Source organism: Gopherus flavomarginatus, chromosome 1 (genome assembly GCF_025201925.1).
Source record: "Gopherus flavomarginatus isolate rGopFla2 chromosome 1, rGopFla2.mat.asm, whole genome shotgun sequence".
In the NCBI taxonomy this organism is placed as follows: Eukaryota; Metazoa; Chordata; order Testudines; family Testudinidae; genus Gopherus; species Gopherus flavomarginatus.
In genome coordinates, this window is record NC_066617.1 from 314,335,911 (window position 1) to 314,353,801 (window position 17,891).

The 17,891-nt window shown below is 41.0% G+C and overlaps 1 protein-coding gene across 4 annotated transcripts in view; it reads right to left on the minus strand.

Moving 5' to 3' along the window:
* CAB39L (calcium binding protein 39 like) overlaps positions 1-17,891 on the minus strand; it is a 108,997-nt gene that overhangs the window by 13,191 nt on the left and 77,915 nt on the right. For all 4 annotated transcript variants that reach the window (XM_050950767.1, XM_050950760.1, XM_050950776.1 and 1 more), the window contains 2 exons: positions 12,735-12,903; positions 3,538-3,597 (listed from right to left, as the gene is read on the minus strand). In XM_050950767.1, the coding sequence (XP_050806724.1) occupies positions 3,538-3,597; positions 12,735-12,903 (229 nt within the window). The remainder of the gene's footprint in view (positions 1-3,537; positions 3,598-12,734; positions 12,904-17,891) is intronic.

Below are 17,891 nucleotides of genomic sequence, written 5' to 3' on the forward strand. Positions count from 1 at the left end.
CTTGCTGGGGCAAGTGCTAGAGGAACCAGCTAGGAGCTATGCTCCTCTTAACCTGCTCTCACAAAACAGGGAAGAATTGGTAGGGGAAGTAGAAGTGGTGACCTGGGCAGCAGTGACCATGAGATGGTCGAGTTCAGGATCCTGACAAAAGGAAGAAAGGAGAGCAGCAGAATATGGATCCTGGATGGCAGAAAAGCAGACTTTGACTCCCTCAGGGAACTGATGGGCGGGATACCCTGAGAGACTAACATGAGGGGAAAAGGAGTCCAGGAGATCTGGCTGTATTTTAAAAAAGCCTTATTGAGGGTGCAGGAACAACCCATCCCGATATGCAGAAAGAATAGCAAATATGGCAGCTGATCAGCTTGGCTTACCAGAGAAATCTTCGGTGAGCTTAAACACAAACAGGAAGCTTACAAGAAGTGGAAACTTGGACAGATGACTAGGGAGGAGTATAAAATTGTATTGCTCAAGCATGCAGGGGTGTAATCAGGAAGGCCAAAGCACAATTGGAGTTGCAGCTAGCAAGGGATGTGAAGGTAACAAGAAGGGTTTCTACAGGTACGTTAGCAACAAGAAGGTGGTCTGGGAAAGTGTGGGAGCCTTACTGAATGGGCGAGGCAACCTAGTGATAGATGATGTGGAAAAAGCTGAAGCACTCAATGCTTTTTTTGGCCTCAGTCTTCACAGACAGACAAAGTTGCTCCCAGACTGCTGCACTGGTCAGCACAGTATGGGAAGGAGATGAGCAGCCCTCAGTGGCGAAATAGTTCAAGGACTATTTAGAAAAGCTGGACATGCACAAGTCCCTGGGTCCGGATCTAATGCATCCGAGGGTGCTGAGGGAGTTGGATGATGTAACTGCAAAGCCATTGGCCATTATCTTTGAAAACTTGTGGTGATCAGGGGAGGTCCCGGACGACTGGAAAAAGGCAAATATAGTGTCCATCTTTAAAAAAGGAAAGAAGAATCTGGGGAACTAGAGACCATTCAGCCTCACCTCAGTCCCTGGAAAAATCATGAAGCAGGTCCTCAAGAAATCCATTTTGAAGCACTTGGAGGAGAGGAAGGTGATCAGAAACAGTCAACATGGATTCACCAAGGGCAAAGCATGCCTGACCAACCTATGACTGCCTTCTACAATGAGATAACTGGCTCTTCGGATATAGGGAAAGCAGTGGACATGATACATCTTGACTTTAGCAAAGCTTTTGATACCGTCTCCCACAGTGGTCTTGCCAGCAAGTTAAAAAAGTATGGGCTGGATGAATGGACTATAAGATGGATAGAAAGCTGCCTAGATCGTCAGTTCAACAGGTAGTGATCAACGGTTCCATGTCCAGTTGGCAGCTGGTATCAAGCAGAGTACCCCAGAGGTCAGTCCTGGGGCCGGTTTTGTTCAACATCATCATTAATGATCTGGATGATGGGATGGATTGCACCCTCAGCAAGTTCGTGGATGACACTAAGCTGGGGGGAGAGGTAGATACACTTGAGGGTAGCAGTAGGGTCCAGAGTGATCTAGACAAATTGGAAGATTGGGCCAAAAGAAATCTGATGAGGCTCAACAAGGACAAGTGCAGAGTCCTGCACTTAGGACGGAAGAATCCCATGCACTGCTACAGGCTGGGGATTGACTGGCTAAGCAGCATTTCTGCAGAAAAAGACTTGGGGATTACAGTGGATGAGAAGCTGGATATGAGTCAACTGTGCGCCCTTGTTGCTAAGAAAGCTAACGGCATACTGGGCTGCATTAGTAGGAGCGTTGCCAGCACAGCGAGGGAAGTCATTATTCCTCTCTATTCGACAGTGGTGAGGCCACATCTGGAGTATTGTGTCTAGTTTTGGGGCCCCCACTACAGAAAGGATGTGGACAAATTGGAGCAAGTCCAGCACAGGGCAACAAAAATTATTAGGGGGCTGGGGCACATGATTTACGAGGAGAGGCTGAAGGAACTTGGCTTATTTAGTCTGCCGAAGAGAAGAGTGAGGGGTGATTTGATAGCAGCCTTCAACTACCTGAAGGGGAGTTCCAAAGAGGATGGAGCTAGGCTGCTGTCAGTAATGGCAGATGACAGAACAAGAAGCAATGGTCTCAAGTTGCAGTAGGGGAGGTCTAGATTGGATATTAGGAAAAACTATTTCACTAGGAGCGTGGTGAAGCACTGGAATGAGTTACCTGGGAGTTGGTGGAATCTCCATCTCTAGAGGTTTTTAAGGTCAGGCTTGACAAAGCCCTGACCAGGACGATTTAGTTGGGGTTGATCCTGCTTTGAGCAGGGGGCTGGACTAGATGACCTCCTGAGGTTCTCTTCCAACCTTAATCTTCTATGATTCTACGATTCAAAGAGGTACCAGTGATAGTTTTGAACATGTAGCAGTCTGTCTAGCTGATAAAACAGATTTCTGTTTGTTGACTGAGAGTCCTTTGAAGAACATTATTCTCCACTACATGAACTTCGAGCATTAGTGCTACACAAGCTCAAGACAGTCATTTTATCACAGTCCTTTAGTACAGAGATACAGAGAATAAGTGAAGATATACAAATTGCCTGAGTCACACTGCATTTGTGACTCAGCAGCATGCAAGCTTGAAGGTAACATGACCACTTAAATCTTCTGTCAAATTCCACCACCCATGTCAGCCCAATTTCAGTTGATTCCAACAGAATTTTTCTGACCTACACTTGATTTTCAGAGACATTTTAAAGGGCAATATACCAATAGACTAACTTACTTAGGATGATAACAAGTATATTCACATCTCAAAATCCCTTGGGATTTACAGAGACAATTTCCAGTAACACTAAAATAAGGTTTTGTAACTCTTGTCCTCTATCCTGAAGCATTACTGGGGCATGAATGACCAATAGCTATTCCCTAACACTGACCAGGTGGCACCAAAGTGTAGCAAAAGGTAAATATTTTAAAAATAAAATTGGTCTAATATCTGTACACACGTGTAGCTCCCACTAGTGTTAATGTAGTTATGTTGTGTGCAATGAAGCAAGAATAGATTCTTCCACATCCTAAACAAGATTTGCTTTTGGCATGGAGTTGTACTAGAAATCTGGAAGCCTGTAAACAGGATATAAGCATTATTTCTACAGATGGCTAAGAAGGGTTCTCCCTTGGTAAAACTAATTATTTTGGCTTATAGGGTGCGATGGTTGGTTCTAAGTAAAAGTTTTAGATGGGACATGTAGCCCTCAGCTGCACATGCTCTGTTCATGAGCAGATTAGAAAGTAGGATTCAAATAGCTGCTGAAAAATAGGCATCTTCCCTGAAGTCCCGCTGCTGCTATCTCAATTGGATCCCTCGCCTGGGAAATGGAGGAACTGTGCTGTTGAATGAACAGTTCTGATTGACACAAAGAATCAAGAAGATCCACCCATTTTTAATGTTTTTTTCTGAGTGGAGCCGAAATGCCTCTACAAAAGGTTTCCAGTTCAGATCCAAGTGAGGGTGGACTCCTCAAAATAACGTTTGCAGGAACATGTATGAAACTATTAAGGCTGGAAATTATTTGTACTTACTGTGTCATAATTTTGTTCTAGGAAATCTGCTACCAACAATTTGTGTCTCGTTAGCAGGTCCTGGAAAAGAAACAACCAGGGGAAAAAAATCACTATCTGAAGCATTTTCAAACTCAGCCAGCTTTTCCCCCCCCGCTAGTTTGATCATCCCTTTAATCTTCAGTTGTAATGGCTTGGGGAACATTTTAAGCAGCTCTTCTCCTTAAAAATAATTTCCAGCATTATCTCAATAACAGAATAGGTAAAAAGAGTGACAGTGCACCATTTAATAATCAGTTGCTGAATCATGATTACTAGTTCAGTGAATAAAAACAAAACATATTATATTTAGAAAATATGTATATTTATAGATTTTTGCGCCTATCATATAGTCTATGGGCACATGTGCATATATTAATTTTTAAAATACCAATTGTAAGTTGGAGCTATTTTACCTTTATAGAAACTACCTTTCAGAATACAGTGTATAGCTCAGGGACAGCCAGAGATTGTGGCCTGAAGTCCAAATGTGACCCATGAAACCTAAAACATGCCCCACAGATGCTCACTGTCACTCTCCTTCTGTAGCTGCAAAGTGATGACAACGTTAATCAACTCCAGTTTTTATGGTTTATGGAGGCAAATAGGCAATTTCAATTAATTGATCACAGCAAAAACAATTACCAATTACCAATCGCCCTATCTCAAAAAAGATGTATTGGAATTGGAAAAGGTTCAGAAAAGAGCAACAAAAACGATTAGGGGTATGAAATGACTTCTGTATGAGGAGAGATTAGTAAGACTGGGACTTTTCAACTTGGAAAAAGAGACGACTAAGGGGAGCTATGATTAAAGTCTATAAAATCATGACCGGTGTAGAGAAAGTAGATAAGGAAGTGCTGTTTACTACTTCTGATAACACAAGAACTAGGGGTCACCAAATGAAATTAATAGGCAGCAGGTTTAAAACAAACAAAAGGAAATATTTTTTCACACAACGCACAGTCAACCTCTGGAACTTTTTGCCAGAGGATGTTGTGAAGGCCAAGACCATAACAGGGTTCAAAAAAGAACTAGATAAATTCTTGGAGGACAGGCCCCTCAATGGCTATTAGCCAGGATGGGCAGGGATGGTGTCCCTAGCCTCTGTTTTCCAGAAGCTGGGAATGAGTGACAGAGAATGGAACACTTGATGATTACCTGTTCTGTTCATTCTCTCTGGGGCACCTGGTACTGGCTACTGTCGGAAGACTGGCTACTGGGCTAGATGGACCTTTGGTCTGACCCAGTAGGGCCATTCTTATGTTCTAATAAATATTGGGGTTGCCTACATTTATTTATTTAAAAATAAATTTCTATTTGAAGGAGTTTGAACCTGAGAGGTTTTAAGTGCCACAATTCCTATTTGGAGTTAAGAGAAGACCAGGACCATAGATTTCACTGAAAGTTTATGTTGCCGAACATCTCTTTGGCTCAAGAGTAGCCCTCTGGCTCCTGGCAAATGCTAGTGTGGCCCTTGGCATCATAGAGTTTGGGCCCCTGGGACCTGACTCTCCTCTCAGGCTGTTTTAAATAAATAGTGTAACTCTATTGCCTTCAAAAGAGTTACTTTCCATAGGAGTAAAACAGGAATGAGAAGAGAATCAAACTCCTCATCTAGTAAATTGACCTAAGCCAATTTTTTCAAATTTGGGTGCCTAAAAGTTAGCCACTTGAATCCATATTTAGATACCTAAAGGGAAAAAAATGGCCTGATTTCCATACAGGCTGAGCACCCACCTTCCCTATTGAAGTGTATGGGAGCTGCAGGTACTTGGCACCTCTGAAAATCAGGTCACTTATTTAGGAGTCTAAATATGGATTTATGTGGCTAATTTGAGGCATCCAAATTTGAAAAAAAATTTGTTCTACTGCTCTCTTGGACTCGAACAGAAAGGGCTTTGAATCAGGCCCTGTATCTTTTTCTTTAAAAGATCTCTCTTCTTTTAACAGCTTTGTTACTCACTGTCAGAAGCTGAGGCACATGCAATTGTCTTTACACAGACGTGTTCTCAATAGCTCCAAAAATATATTTCATCTGATGGTTCTTCAGTTTTTAAATTTGATTTACAATGAATTATATTGAAAGGATTAGTATTTAAAGGATCTGTATTTATCAGCTATTGAGAAGGGGGAAGAAGAGGTCCTCATAAACATAGTTGCTATAAAAACTAGTATACGATATAGTTAGTATATTCTTTTGTTCAGCAGGCATGTGACGAATTCAGGTTAATTAGCTGAGTGGACTTCAGCCTACTTCATATGCAGGGCACTTAAGCAACCAAGCACAGCATTTTTCATTGTGTCCAACAAACTGCATATAGTCCAAAAATTAGTTTTGTTTTTATTCATAGAAAATCACAGGACCGAGTGATGCAGCAACATTTGACCAGCATTCTTCCCACCTCCTAGCTCCTCCTGGTACGTCCAGAGCAGATTAGGTCTCTAAATACAAGTCCATTTTTCCTGTTCCCCTTGCATTGCTCAGCAGCTCAATCACCCTCTGCCATGCACCTGGCTGAATTTAATTAAAAAGTATATCTTAATATCAAAAATTCCAATATTTCCCTACTATAAATATCCTTAGATATTAATGCAAATTTAATTAAGCCCTTTTCTGGCCCCTGCAACAGACAAGTCTTTCTTCTCTGCACCAAACACCCATGTGATTACATTATATAACCCAACAAGGGGGTGGCAAAACCCAGATCAACAGGTGCAGTAATCCACCGAATGAAAAACTGCAATACTTGTTTTTGCAGTCTTAGTAGTCAAGATATAGCTATATGTTTTACAATTCCTGTTGCTTTCTCATCACTTATTGCTATTCCAACATAACAGTGATACCAGGATCAACCAACATTTATCTAGGCCAATACCAGATGCTTCAGAAAAAGAGGCCAAAAAACCAAAAACAACAACAACAACAACAAAAACCAACAACCCATAATGGACAATTATGGAGCAAACTGCTCACAGAGGAAAAGTTTCTCTTAACTTCAGGCAGCTAGTAGCTAACTTATGCCCTGAGCCATGAGGGTTTATGTTCTTTATAATTTTTTCGTCTATTTAATGTATCTATGGATGTTACTATTCATACAGACATATAATTCTATTTTTAAATCCTACCATGCTCTCAGCTGGTGGGTCCATGACTATATAGGTCCATTGGTTATACATGGCAGGGTCCAGCAGTCTGCAGTCCTTAATACAGCTCAAAAGTGCTTTGTTCCATGCCCTGCCTTGTGGCTGGGTGAAAAGGAGATTATTACCCACCTCCACCCATATTTTTCCCTTGCTTAAAGCCTGATTACTCTGATATTGTGTAAAGGATATGAATTTCTTCCACAGTAAATTAATGGCAGAGCTGGAAATAGAATCCAGGAAATCTTACTCCCATTCCCATACCTGATCAAAGGACAACACTTCCTCTTTGAATACAGAGAGGGTCATTGACCATCAAAAACGTGAGTCACGTGTACATCTTTATAAAATAATATTGCTGTACATATTTTAACTTGGAATTCTCTATATTTATGTATTAGTTCAAGTATCACGATATTTAGCTGGAGATAACAAAGATGGATAGCAACTTCAAGTCTTCTTTATTGTTTAAACAGAGATGGTTTGTACTGGAAATCTGGTGTCACCGACCACTTAGGAACAAGAGGTTACTCCCATTAAGCAAATCTTTACTCCACTCAATATTTCAAGGATGACAGTAAAAATTAAGAACAGGTTTCGCAATGTGCCTTACACTGGTGAGCTGAATTCTCTATTAGACTTCTAATTATATCTGAGGTTTCTCTCATCATGTTTCTAATTAGCTTTTCAAGAGGAAAGAAATAACTTGTTTCTATGACAGCAAAAACCTACTGACAAAAGAAAGAAAAAAAAAAAGAGCCATATCTATATTTAGAAGAATCTCTCGTTGCGAAGATTTTTCCCCAGCTTTTTTAGGTGGTTTTTACAGAGAATAATCAAACTGTTCCTACGCATTAAACCTAACAGGCAAACAATTTTTGCTCAAGGACTACACTGGCTATTATTGCAAGTCACAAATACATTACAGTCACATATATATTGCATAAAGTAAAGCACATTGCAGCCAACATCCTCTTTAATATGGAGATATGGCCTGTGGAGACTGTAGGTCCCAGCATGCAGTGCTGCAACAGGAGCTGAGCAGCAACCACAGACCATAGAAGTTAATTCTGCATCTTGCATTTGGTCCACCTCAGCCCTCCCATTAGAGGAAGATTTAACAGGGAGATAGCAGAGCAAATCCCAGTCATGCCCTTCTTCTTGCTTTGAGGGACATGTAAATAAAAAGGTTGCAGTGCTTCAGTCAGTGCTGAAATGGTTTGATCTAACCTGTTGCTCTCCTCACTCTCTCCCCTTGGCCTACCTCTCCAATTTCTCAGTACTGCTATCCCTCAAGTTCCCAAAATAATGAAATTGGCATAAAAAGTCATAACATTTTCTAAAAACAATAGATTCGGGATTCTTTCTAGCTGCCTTTTGAGCCCTTAAGGTGTGATCAAGTCATGTTTTCAAGCTTTTTCCTGCAACCACAATGGCTAGATACTTTTAAAAAATGAAAGCAGAAATTCTAACAATCACATGAAATCAGGAGCTGAGACTTTAAAAAACTAAAACTATCACAGGACTCTCAATAATATTGTGAGAGTTAGCAACACTGGTTTCCACTTGTCACAGTGGTTGCTTCAGCTGACCTTCATGTTGCCTCTCCAGCTCCACATCACCCTTCTCCTGACCCGAGTGCCATTAGGAACAAATCAGCTGCACACACAGAAAATGGGAAATGACTGCCTAGGAAGGAGTACTGAGGAAAGGGATCCGGGGGTCATAGTGGATCACAAGCTAAATATGAGTCAACAGTGTAACACTGTTGCAAAAAAAGCAAACATCATTCGGGGATGTATTAGCAGGAATATTGTAAGCAAGACATGAGAAGTAATTCTTCCACTCTACTCTGCGCTGATTAGGCCTCAATGGAGTATTGCGTCCAGTTCTGGGTGTCATATTTCAGGAAAGATGTGGACAAATTGGAGAAAGCCCAGAGAAGAGCAACAAAAATGATTAAAGGTCTAGAAAACATGACCTATGAGGGAAGACTGAAAAAAATGGGGTTTGTTCAGTCTGGAGAAGAGAAGACTTGAGAAGGGACATGATAACAGTTTTCAAGTACATAAAAGGTTGTTATAAGGAGGAGGGAGAAAAATTGTTGTTCTTAACTTCTGAGGATAAGACAAGAAGCAATGGGCTTCCATTGCTTAAACTGCAAGGGCACTTTAGGTTGGACATCAGGAAAAACCTCCTAACTGTCAGAGTGGTTAAGCACTGGAATAAATTGCCTAGGAGGTTGTGGAATCTCCATCAATGGGAATTTTTAAGAGCAGGTTGGATGAACACCTGTCAGGGATGGTCTAGATAATACTTAGTCCTGCCTTGAGTGCAGGAGACTGAACTAGATGACCTCTTGAGGTCCCTTCCAGTTCTATGATTACCATCTAGCCTTGCCTGTCACTGCTCTATTCCCACATCCATACTCACTGTGGCTCTACTCCCCCCACATCTAAATCCAATCTAGAGACTTACCATTACTTCCCTACTGAGTTCATCTGCCAACTTGACCTTTATCCTAAAACCTTCATGTAATGTAAGATGCAGCACTAGTCCCATTTCCAGAATTATGGGAAGAGATTTTTTTATGCACTTCTACAAATGTGCATTGTGAAGCATCATTAAACACTGAGGAAAAGGGATGAAAAAATACTGAGGTAAAATGAGACTGAAATTACACCTACGATTTTGCATGAATTTCTCTATTTTACAACCCTCACCTAACATACAAAGTAAATATAGACCTACATGGTAAGTACTGTGTAATCACAGGGTAATTATTTTCACCAGCTTATTTCTCTATTCTAAACTAGTCTCATGAACTACAAGTTTACAGAGCCATCAGTTAAAATTTGCCGCATTGCTGTACTGCAGTCCTAGGACCATATGACCAGTACAGGTGCATGTGGCACCTTTGATCCAGTCAGGGTGTATTGGAAACGTTTTCAAGTTACATGGATCTGCTGGTTACACACTGGAGGCAAAGCAGCCTGCAGTCCCTAATACAGCTCAAAGGTGCTTTGTTGCGTTGTCTGGCACCAACTCCATGATCACAGTGCTGGGGCTGGGAACAGCAGTAATGCAATTAGTCATTCTTCTTTTTAAATGACTGGAATACTATTAAGGAAGTAGGAACAAAGGGAACCTTTTGTGGACAAAGCAGCGGAGGAAATAAGCATGGGAAACCCCTATTATGGGGTGAGAGACACATGATTGCAGCTGGCACCCTCTTCAGGGATTCTTATATTTCTTCTAATGATATACTAAATGGGCATTGGCTATAAGTTTGCAGACTCCTACATGGTATTGCTGGATCTACCAGTTGTTTTTTTGTTTAAAAAGGACTACACTGACCCAAGTACTCTCTTGTCCATAGTACACATTATAGCAACTTATGCAAGTTCTCCATCCTTTTAAGATGGCAACATACATAAGGACTAATCTCTGAATTACTTGTCAGCCAAAATTCTTACATTATCTATTAGTGGACAGTACAAAACCAGACCTGAAGTGGAGCTCTGTGTAGCTTGAAAGCTTGTCCCCCTCACCAACAGAAGTTGGTCCAATAAAAGACATTACCTCACAGGCTTTCTCTCTCTAAACTGAGTAACAGGCAGCATGGTAAAATAACACAGCATTTCCTACTTCACAACTATTCCATGGACATGGAGATGCCAGGCCTGTCAAAGCCAGCGACAATCTTGTTTAGGAAGGTCCCAAAAAATACCTAGTGGAGAAGGCATTGCTTTCCAGTGAGTCTTCCTAACACTATCAGAGTTCACAACTGACATTGCAAAACCAAGACAAGCTGTGGGAGGCAACACTCCAGAATTGCTTAGAAGAAAGATTTAGGCAAAGGTGGTCAGACGAAATAGCTGACTGATTGGAAATTATTAGTACATGGTACCATACTGATCTGATGAAAAGCTGATATTAAGCCAAGTGGCAGAGATGTCAATCAGAGGGGAGATGTTTCAAGTCCTCCCTCTTGTTTGTTCTTATTCTCACTTGTGCAGTGTCTAAAATTGACAATTTAAAGTCCTTAGGGCAATGACCTTGTTCAACTACTCATGCTACCAATCTCCTAGCTCATCTTTGGAAGTGGTATTAATAATCACGTCAGCCTTTTGTCCAGGATGGTTAAGCAAAAAAAGAGGTTTTTTTGTTTTGTTTTGTTAATTATGTGTTTAGCATGTCACTCACTTCAGGCATGGAATGAGTGCATTTTGTTTGGGCTGACGCTGGCAAAATCTGCTTTATTATGGGATTGGTATTATTTTTCTGCACAAGTGTCTGTTATCCTGTTGCAGTCACAGAGCCAGGTTTGAAGGTGTCTGGCAGTCACTCTTTCAGTCTGTTTTTACTGATGTTTCAAATATGTGGTGATGTCTTTTCTATTGGTTAAGATTTACATTGCTCATCTCGGCAGAAGCATTAGTCCACAAGGACTTAGTGAGGATAAAACTTCCACGTACAATGTCAGCACTCAGTTCCCTGAAACAATAATGAACTAAACTGTGCCATTTAAACGCAGCCTATGGTAAAAAAGTGGTGTGTGGCCACACCTGCCCATGGAGACCACTGGGAGATATTCTGTGTCATGGAGGCAGAATACCTCCTTGAACGATGCAGTACATAGAGGACTCAAAACCACTACTACACTCCTTTCAGCAGTGTGCCTTGCCAGCTTTTTCTTGTGTGTGTGCCAGACCCACTCCATGGAATGGTGCCGAGAAGCAGAACAGATTCCATCTCCCTGCTCCTCCAAGAATATGGAAGCAGTGCAGATACAGCAGTTACATCTGGCCCTTACATGGGCCTCCCAAGGTGGGGATGGTCCTTCCTCTTTCTCAGTTTGTAGAATGTCTGTGCACCGATTAAGGAAGTCATATATTTTATTCATTCATCAAAATTATTCAAGAAAACTTTCACTAATTTTGTTGACTCTGTAGCTTGCTATTTGAATTGTGTTATTGCATTGTGATTGATCACATCAATCATATGATTTACATCTGTTCTGTGATTGGATCAATGTAACAACCAATTTGCAAAAAGCATGCTGATGTTTTGGTTTTGTGATTATTTTAAATTTAGCACCTAGAGCCCAGACAGGATTTCTTGTAAGTTGTACTTAGATCTGGATACAAACAAAATAAAGAATTGTGAATACTGCGAAAGGTAGTTCATGTAACTATTCACACATATATTCATGGAATTTATTTTAAATATTTGCCTAACTCTGCTTCTGAAGAATAAAAACCTAAAGGCTGCTGCATTCTCTTTGTTTTAAGTTACCTAAGAACAAGACACCTGAGTCTGCACAGCAATTATTCTCTTAGGCCATAATCCTGAAATTCATTGTATGTTCCAGACTGCTGCACCCATGCAAAGTCCCAGTGACTTCATTAGGGTTCTGTGTAGGTGTAGTAGCGTGTCTTCATGCAAGAAATTGCAGTGATCAAGGCCTTAAAATCTGAACCTGCTTGGTCCTCCAAGGCCACAGATCCCCAGGAAGAAGGCAATGAGTACCATGTAGGACTGGACTGTATAACTGCCAATATTTTAAGATGAATCTATGAGAAAAGCTTAGCCACAGTTATAGATAGGACAAGCAGCGTGGTGTGTAAGGACCAAATTCAGAGCAGTAAGATGAAGTAATGAACATTGTGAATGACTAAAATGATTCATCCCATATATTATTTTTTAAGGGATTATATGTGATACATGGCTAATTTTAGTTTTAAATGGTTATACAAAATGCCTTGGAACATCAGGATGCAGGACATCAAAGAAATAGAAATCTGGATTAAATTAAAGACTCGACCGACAGTATCCCTGCTGTAAATCCAGTCACAATCAGACCAGGGATGAATTTAGTCCTCTCTGTCTAACAGTTAAAAAAAGCAGTCTACTAGAAAAAAAAACCCCAATCCCTGTGTACTATACAGCATCCAACAGTCTAAAGCCAGTGAGGGAGGAGTGCTGTTTTAAACACAATATTGTAAAGTTCCCATGGACATCAAATAATTTACCTTAAATGTAGCAAAGGCATCAGAAGCGATGTCAAACGTTGACATTTCCACATATTTGAAAAAGTCTCTGAACTGTTCTGAGAAAAGGATGATTTTGGCAAGTGGCTCATGCCGGATACATTCTCTCAGCATAATTCCACAGCGTAAGGCAATATGTGGTGCTTCGTACCTAGAGTATGAAAAAGCACCAAAGAGGGTTATTTTAAGCATAAATGGGCAATTGCCTACCACATATAAGATGCATCTACCAACAGAAACACATACTAGAAGGCCCTAATACAGAACACTGGATCCAACCTTCATGGCTTGGACCCATACTTCAGAAACATCAGCTGTATCAGTGGGTCTCAAATTTTTTTTTTTTTTACTGGTGACCCCTTTCACATCACAAGCCTCTGAGTGTGACCCCCCCTAATAAATTAAACACACTTTTTAATATATTTAACATCATTATAAATGCTGGAGGCAAGTGGGTTTTGGGGTGGAGGCTGACAGCTCAGGACCCCCCATGTAATGGCCTCAGGACCCCCTGAGGGGTCCCGACCCCCAGTTTGAGAACCCTGAGTTATATAATTAAGGTTGCTAATAGTACAAAAAAAAAAGGAGGGGAGTGGAATGAAAATTAAAATTTCTGAAATACTTACATTTCCATTGAAATTTTTATGCTTGGTCTCTGCTGGTGATTTTGGGGTGTGTTTGAAAATTTTGACCAGAATTCCTTCACCATTTTGGAATTGAGAGGGTAAATCAAATACAGTATATTCCAATCCCCTTTTAAATTAATTCTGAGATCCTTAACTTTTATAAGTAAAATATATACCACCTCATAAACCATGTTTTTTCCCTTTTCCACTCTGCAATAAGAAAAGACTCCACTGGAACACTAATGTCTAACAAGCAAGAGAGGAAGAGTTTATCCATGCAGCCTCTTTAGTGTCTGTCTCTCTGCAGTTCTGATGACCTATTCTGTAGCCTGGGAGTTTGGGCAGAATTTTGTTCATCTCAGTCTCTGTGGAGATTTGTTCAGAAGACCAGCATCTGGCCCTCAAGTTGTAACCACCTTATGGCAAACATACTGTATTGTACAGCAGCAAGCACACTTGACTTCCCTCCCTCCCATCCCTGAGGGTTTACATCTCTCTCTAATTCCTATGTAATACATTGCATCTCCTTTAAGTCAAAGTGCATACTGAAATAAATCATGCAAGGTTTGAAGAAAAAAATAGATGCGATTTAGCCAACCAAAAATCCCAAACCTCCTCCCCCTGCAACATTTAAATTACTACGCAATGAACATGCTTTAACAACGTTCATTTAGCTGAAAGTGACAGGGCCCAAATGAATAGAGAGGAAACTCTGCTTCAATAGGTTGACTACAGTCTATCAAAACTGCCTGTTAGCCAAAGCTTATTTGCCTTATTGTTTCTCTGCACAATTAATTTCTACTGTCAGGCTAAAATATAAGACAGACTGCCATCTGTGCTGTGAGTGAGTAGGCCTTTCAAATTCACCACCAGCTTCCACGTTAAAAAGAATGGTAGTGTTTCCAGAGCATACTAAGGCTGCATATTTCCACGTGATGACTACAATAGCTGGCCTAGTGAAAAATAAACCACTGATTCAAAAGTCAAATGAAGCTCCTCTTGCCTCAAACGAAAATAAATCCCAAGCAGCTGATGACAATCAAGCATCTCTCTATCATTTGGGGGGCCATTTGCAACTAAACATCTGACTCTTTATATAGTAAATGTCCACAGATGTTTTCTGTTAAGAGTTTCCTCTTCTCTACTGCATCAGGTCACATTAGTACAAATGCACCTTTTCAAACAGAAGAGGCAGTCACTTCTAGGAGTGTGGCCAGGAAATGTTTAATGGGTGGGCTAGGGAACATTTTAGGAGGAATATAAATACATTATATTTTTACCAACACAATACACTTCCAAAACCACAAGTATCATTGTAAGTAAACGCAGCAGAACCCTTAAGTCAAACGCTTCATTATTCAGAATTTGGTATGTCACTGGAGCTACATAAGTAAGGCAAGTTGTACTTGGCTCCTGAAATGTACCTGAAAGAAGATTACCAGCTGTCTGGCCATAATTAGCACTTTGTCTGCACCAGCAGTTCCATTCAGAGCCACTGAAATTTAACAGAGAACCAGGAGGGAAAGTAATCCATTACCAGATGCTAATACAGCATTGTTAGTGATAATTATTAGTTATTATTAGCTGATAATGTGCTCAGTGGTGTAAAGACACAAAATGGAGATCCTACCTGCTCTGAAGAACTTACAACCTAAAAGATAGACACTGAACACAGGATGCACTGGGAAACCCAGAAGAAGAAATCACTTCAACATTTAAAACTCATTTTTGTGGACACTGTGAAATCAGCAAGTCAAACAGAGACTTGAAGGAGAATAGAAGTCACTTGGAATGGGGGGGGGCCAGGAGAGAAAAAGGACAGAAATAAAGGTGGAAGAAGGAGACAAGCAGGGCATCAAGATTGGAGGGGCACAAGAAGAGACTTCTTGACAAATTGCAACATCCCCCTCAGCTTCTTAGGCCTGATCCTACATCACTAAAGTCAATGAGAGTTTTGCTACTGACTTTAATGAGCACAGGATCAAGCCTTTAGTGATGCTGTAATAGTATAGATATTATCCCTGTTCAGAAAGGAATACAGCACAGAAACACAGCATGGCAAGGTGGCCCATGGAGATTTTGAACTCTGATTTCTTTCATGTACAGAACGCCATCCTAGCATCTGAACTGAAGTCTGCTGTAATTTTCTCTGGTACAAAGTTATACATTATTTTACATCACGGGGGACTGAATTCATCCCTAGACTAACACCATCAAATGCAATGGATTCCAATGGACATCAGGGATTAATTTATCCCAAGGATATTTGCTAATTTATATACCAAAAGCTACATTCATTTGAAGTCGTATTTGCACTCTGCAAATCATACTGAGCCTCCATAAAGGGAAAATAAAAGACCATTAAAGTTAGTCCCCTTGGCAGCACATACGTCAATTATCCTATTATCTTTACATTACATTACATTACACACACACACACACCATTTCCAGAGTGTTTTTGTGAAACTGACAATTTGGGAGGGATTAACTGAGAAGTAAAATGAGAACGGAAAGGAATAGTTATCTCAAGCTGGCAGTGACACTGCAGTATTACACAGGAAACGCTGAGAAATTTCGGGAATCTTCCCACTTAACAACAGAGCTCACATTATGCAGTGAAAATAGTGACCTTTTGTTGTTGCTGCTGGGAACTGACTGTCAGGTGGCAATGGAAATTTTTCATTCAATACTATGCAAACAATGACTTGCCTTCATGACAGTTCTGTGCTGTTTTTTCTACAATTGTGTGTAAAACATACATCCTGATTGACTTATTTTTTAAATAAAATATATGTCAGAGACAGCATCCTATAATTTTACAACAGAGATGGACAAATGCAGGGAGAGATTACTTGTAGCATTACTTTGGGTTTAGTTTTTCTTCCTTTTTTAAATGAATTTTGTAATGAAATATATTATTATATTCACAAGAAAATACATAATCAATTAAAAAAAAAGTAAACAAAGGAAATACAGGGCTAAGTTAAGCACATAGACCCAATCTTGCAATTTATGGCACATGAGCACAGAAGACTGGTCACCTGCTACAAATTGTATGATTGGGGTCCTACCCCTATGTTAGGCACTTATAATAAGTTGTGGAAGTTGGAACTCAACCCTGAAGTTGGATCCATGCAGACAGGTGCCCCTGTGTTTGCTCAAATGTATTACAGGCTCAAGGCACCTTATTAAGATCCCTTGTATAAAAAAGTTCTATCAATCAAGAGAGAGCACAAAGAGTTCTATAAAGGAACAGAAAGCTGTGTTGGAGTCAAAGGCAGATACATGGTATGGTTTCCTATCTCCATGGGAGTTCAACAGGGCTGCATTCTGTCACCGTCTTTGTTCAATACTGGTATTGATTGGTTGATAGATAATCATAGAATATCAGGGTTGGAGGGAACCTCAGGAGGCCATCTAGTCCAATCCCCTGCTCAAAGCAGGACCAATTCCCAACAAAATCATCTCAGCCAGGGCTTTGTCAAGCCTGACTTAAAAAACCTCTAAGGAAGGAGATTCCACCACCTCCCTAGGTAACCCATTCCAGTGCTTCACCACCCTCCTAGTGAAATAGTTTTTCCTAATATCTAACCTAAACCTCCCCCACTGCAACTTGAGACTGTTACTCCTTGTTTTGTCAAGGAGGCAGTCATCGGTGGCATTGAACTGAACACTATTCTGCTTCGAGATCTTGAATACACCAATAACATTGTCTTGTTGGCTTAGTGTGGTGAATTACTGCAGCTAACGGCTGATCTGGTCGGGAAAGAAGCAGTGCATGTTGATCTGGTAATTAATCTGGATAAAACTAACACTCTGGCCATTCCCATCAAGCAGCTCCCAGATCCAGATTACAACCAGCTCAGTAAAAATCTGTCCAGGTAGCAACTGTCAAATACTTGGGCAGTGTCAGACAGCACTGGAGAATACTCAAAAGATGTAGATACTTGGATAGGTGCTGACTGGAGCACCCATGGAGAAAAATTAGCAGGTGCTTAGCGCCCAGCGGGAGCCAAGCTCCCCCCCTCCACTCCCACCCGCTGGTGGCCCGAGCTGATCATCTCCTCCCCTTCCCAACACCTCTTGCACACTATGGCTTGCAAGCTTGGGGGAGGGGGCGGAAAGAGGTGGGGAAGAAACCAGTGGGGTGAGGCCTTGGGGGAAGGGGTGAAATTGAGGCATGACCGGGGGTGGAGTGGGGACGGGAAGAAGCTGGGTGCAGTGGGGGTGGAACCTGGGGCTGAGTGGGGGTTGAGCACCCTCGGGGAAAATGAGAAGCCAGCGCCTGTGGATGCTTGTATGGCAGCAGCTGCTGTCATGTTTCATGCTGTTCAGCAGCCTCTGAGGGGACATCAAGCTTGCTATGAAGCTGTGGATCTATGGAACCATGAGTACATCAGCTCCATTGTATGGAAGTGGTGCTGAGGAAGGCTGAAGAACATCAGATTAATGTTTTTGACCGTCATCATCTTTGTCAGTTGTTCCATATTAAGTGGCAGGGCAAGATCAGAAA